Source organism: Myotis brandtii, unplaced genomic scaffold (genome assembly GCF_000412655.1).
Source record: "Myotis brandtii unplaced genomic scaffold, ASM41265v1 scaffold741, whole genome shotgun sequence".
Classification (NCBI taxonomy): Eukaryota; Metazoa; Chordata; class Mammalia; order Chiroptera; family Vespertilionidae; genus Myotis; species Myotis brandtii.
The window spans coordinates 57,648-60,045 of record NW_005370950.1 but is presented as its reverse complement, the minus strand read 5'-3'; the positions used below and the strand labels follow the sequence as shown (position 1 = coordinate 60,045).

The following is a 2,398-nucleotide window of genomic DNA, read 5'->3' as shown; positions in this document are numbered from 1 at the left end:
AATGTGGGGATAAGGACACATATGTAATAACTTAATCAATAAAAATTTTTTTTTAAAAAAGAATAAACCATTTTCTGAGAGAAAGAGAACATCATTTTCTTGAGGACGGCTCCCCAGATGAGCCAGAACAATCTGGGCCCTTGTGTCAAATACCATAAAAAGCTTTCTGTGGGACAGACCTCTGTAATAACTTAATCAATAAAAATTTTTTTTTAAAAAAGAATAAACCATTTTCTGAGAGAAAAGTGAGAACATTTTCTTGAGGACGGCTCCCCAGATGAGCCAGAACAATCTGGGCCCTTGTGTCAAATACCATAAAAAGCTTTCTGTGGTGGGACAGACCTCACACCTAAAAGGGCCAGCTCACACAGCTCTTTCTCTTTTGACCTTCTCTTCCTGCTCTCTTTGTCCCATCTTTCTGGGATCCAGACTTGAAATGGTGGCTGCCATCACAATGCGAAGTCTCTTAGGACATTCCTGTACCCCTCACTTTCCTAGCTAAGGGCTGGAACTTATCAAAGGGGTCTTTTTGAGGATGTTAAGATGAATACAAAGGAAAACAAGAAGAAAATATGAAACACTAGAAACAAATACATTTACAGAAAAAGTGCTTCCTTCTCTTATTACCAGAGTCAAGTCATTGATGGACTTGATTTAACTTCAATAAGGCTCAATAAGTTTTCATCTTTGGGTGGTGATGGGACCCTTTGGCAGTCCAGTGAAGCTTATGTACCCTTCTCTGAATAATATTTTTAATGTACAAAATAAAATACAGATTTATGAAGGAAACTCAACATATTAAAGCATAGTTATCAAAACATTACAAAAAAGTGACATAGTAACATGGGCTTCTTGATTTATGCATTAAATAACCATACCTAACGGTAGTTCAAATATCTATAAGAATTTTGAAACAGTCATGAGCATAAATGAAATGTCTGCAGCAACTGGCATATGATTTGCACATCTCTGCGATGTCTGTTACTAACACATTCACAGGTACTGCTAACACTTCTGTGGTTTGTTGCTTACACTCATCAATTCTATTTGAAATTAGTGAAAATAAAGAGGCAATTTTTTTCCATCCAAATTCAAAGTGGCCCAACCCCCAATTCGAGGTCCTGGTTAAGAACCTCTGCTCTAAGGGGTCATACAGCCAGCTGTGCATGGATTGGAATAGGCTGCCTCCTTCTTGTCTCATCCTTCAGGATGACATTTCTCCCTGTCCAGTTTCCAAGCTTGCCCCTTAATTGGCTGCCCACAAAGTCCTGGTTTCTGACTGAGAGTCCACTGAACAATTGGCTTTTTCTCAAAATTCTGTATAACGAGTTACTCAGGAAACCCTGAGATTTTTCAGAATTCTCTCACCATTACCTTATATTGGGAAATCATCTTACACCTACCTAGTAACACCAATGCTGCAAGCCACCACCACCTTTGCCCCAGTCTGTGAATCTGACTCTGAACTAGAGGGGGCAGTCTTGAGAAGGCTGGGGTGATCTTTAAACTAGAACAACTACAGCCTCATTCCTGGCCTTCACACCCCTCAGTTGGGAGGAGAGAAATCCAGTGAACTCAACAGTAGCCATATCTTGAGTGAGGAGGCACAGTCCTTCCCAGAGGGAGGGCACCAACCAAATGATCTCTTTGGAGCCCTCTTCATTTGTGGATTCCTGGCCTCTTTCTTAGCCTGTTTCCATGTGTTCTCTAGCTCTTGGGGGTTCACTCACCTAAAAATATGTAGACTGGGAGCCACTGCAGAACTGAGAGGGTTTGGAGGATCTCCTGAAGATTCTGTCGGGAGAGGAAGGCCATGACCGTGGTGCTGTTCTCTTGTGGCAAGAAGCCCAAACGGAAGGCCAGCACCTCTAAAGCTGAGGTGCTTACAGGTGCTTTGCTTTAATCTGTTATCAGAGAGTCCCTTTAGCTGCTGGAGATTTTAGGGTTGACCTAAACTTTCCTCCAGTCTTCTCTGTTTCTCTGCCCCGCCCCAACTTCCTACACACATCAGATTTCAGATCCTACGAACTAATCTCCCTAATATACATATATCCTTTCTCCATGGGTGCTCAGTTGCAATGAGGCAGAAATGGCCTTGGGGTGGTTCTAGCTATGTGTGTGTGGGGAGGGAGTCCCTGATAAATTTGTGCAGATAAAAGAATGGCTTAGGCCTCAAATAGGACCTCTGAAAGCAACCTGCTACCTTTCACTGCTTAAGAAAGGGGACCTAGGGACCACATTTGTTTCTGCCCTAGTAGCTACTCTTTGCCTCCTCCTGTCTCCTGCTGAGGGGTATTTTTCTGCATGGATATCTATACTTCTCAAATACCTCTTTGTGCCTCTATTCACAGAGTCTCTGTATCAGTGGTCAGACACCATATGATAGAGTGGGAAAAGC

The 2,398-nt window shown here is 42.4% G+C and overlaps 1 protein-coding gene across 1 annotated transcript in view; it reads right to left on the bottom strand.

Annotated features, from left to right (window-relative positions):
- The window catches only part of DGAT2L6 (diacylglycerol O-acyltransferase 2-like 6), a 35,582-nt gene extending 33,701 nt beyond the window's left edge, over positions 1-1,881 (bottom strand). The window contains exon 1 of the mRNA XM_005882845.2: positions 1,731-1,881. Coding sequence (XP_005882907.1) covers positions 1,731-1,815 — 85 coding nt within the window. The 5' untranslated portion in view covers positions 1,816-1,881. The remainder of the gene's footprint in view (positions 1-1,730) is intronic.
- Positions 1,882-2,398: the final 517 nt, after the last annotated feature.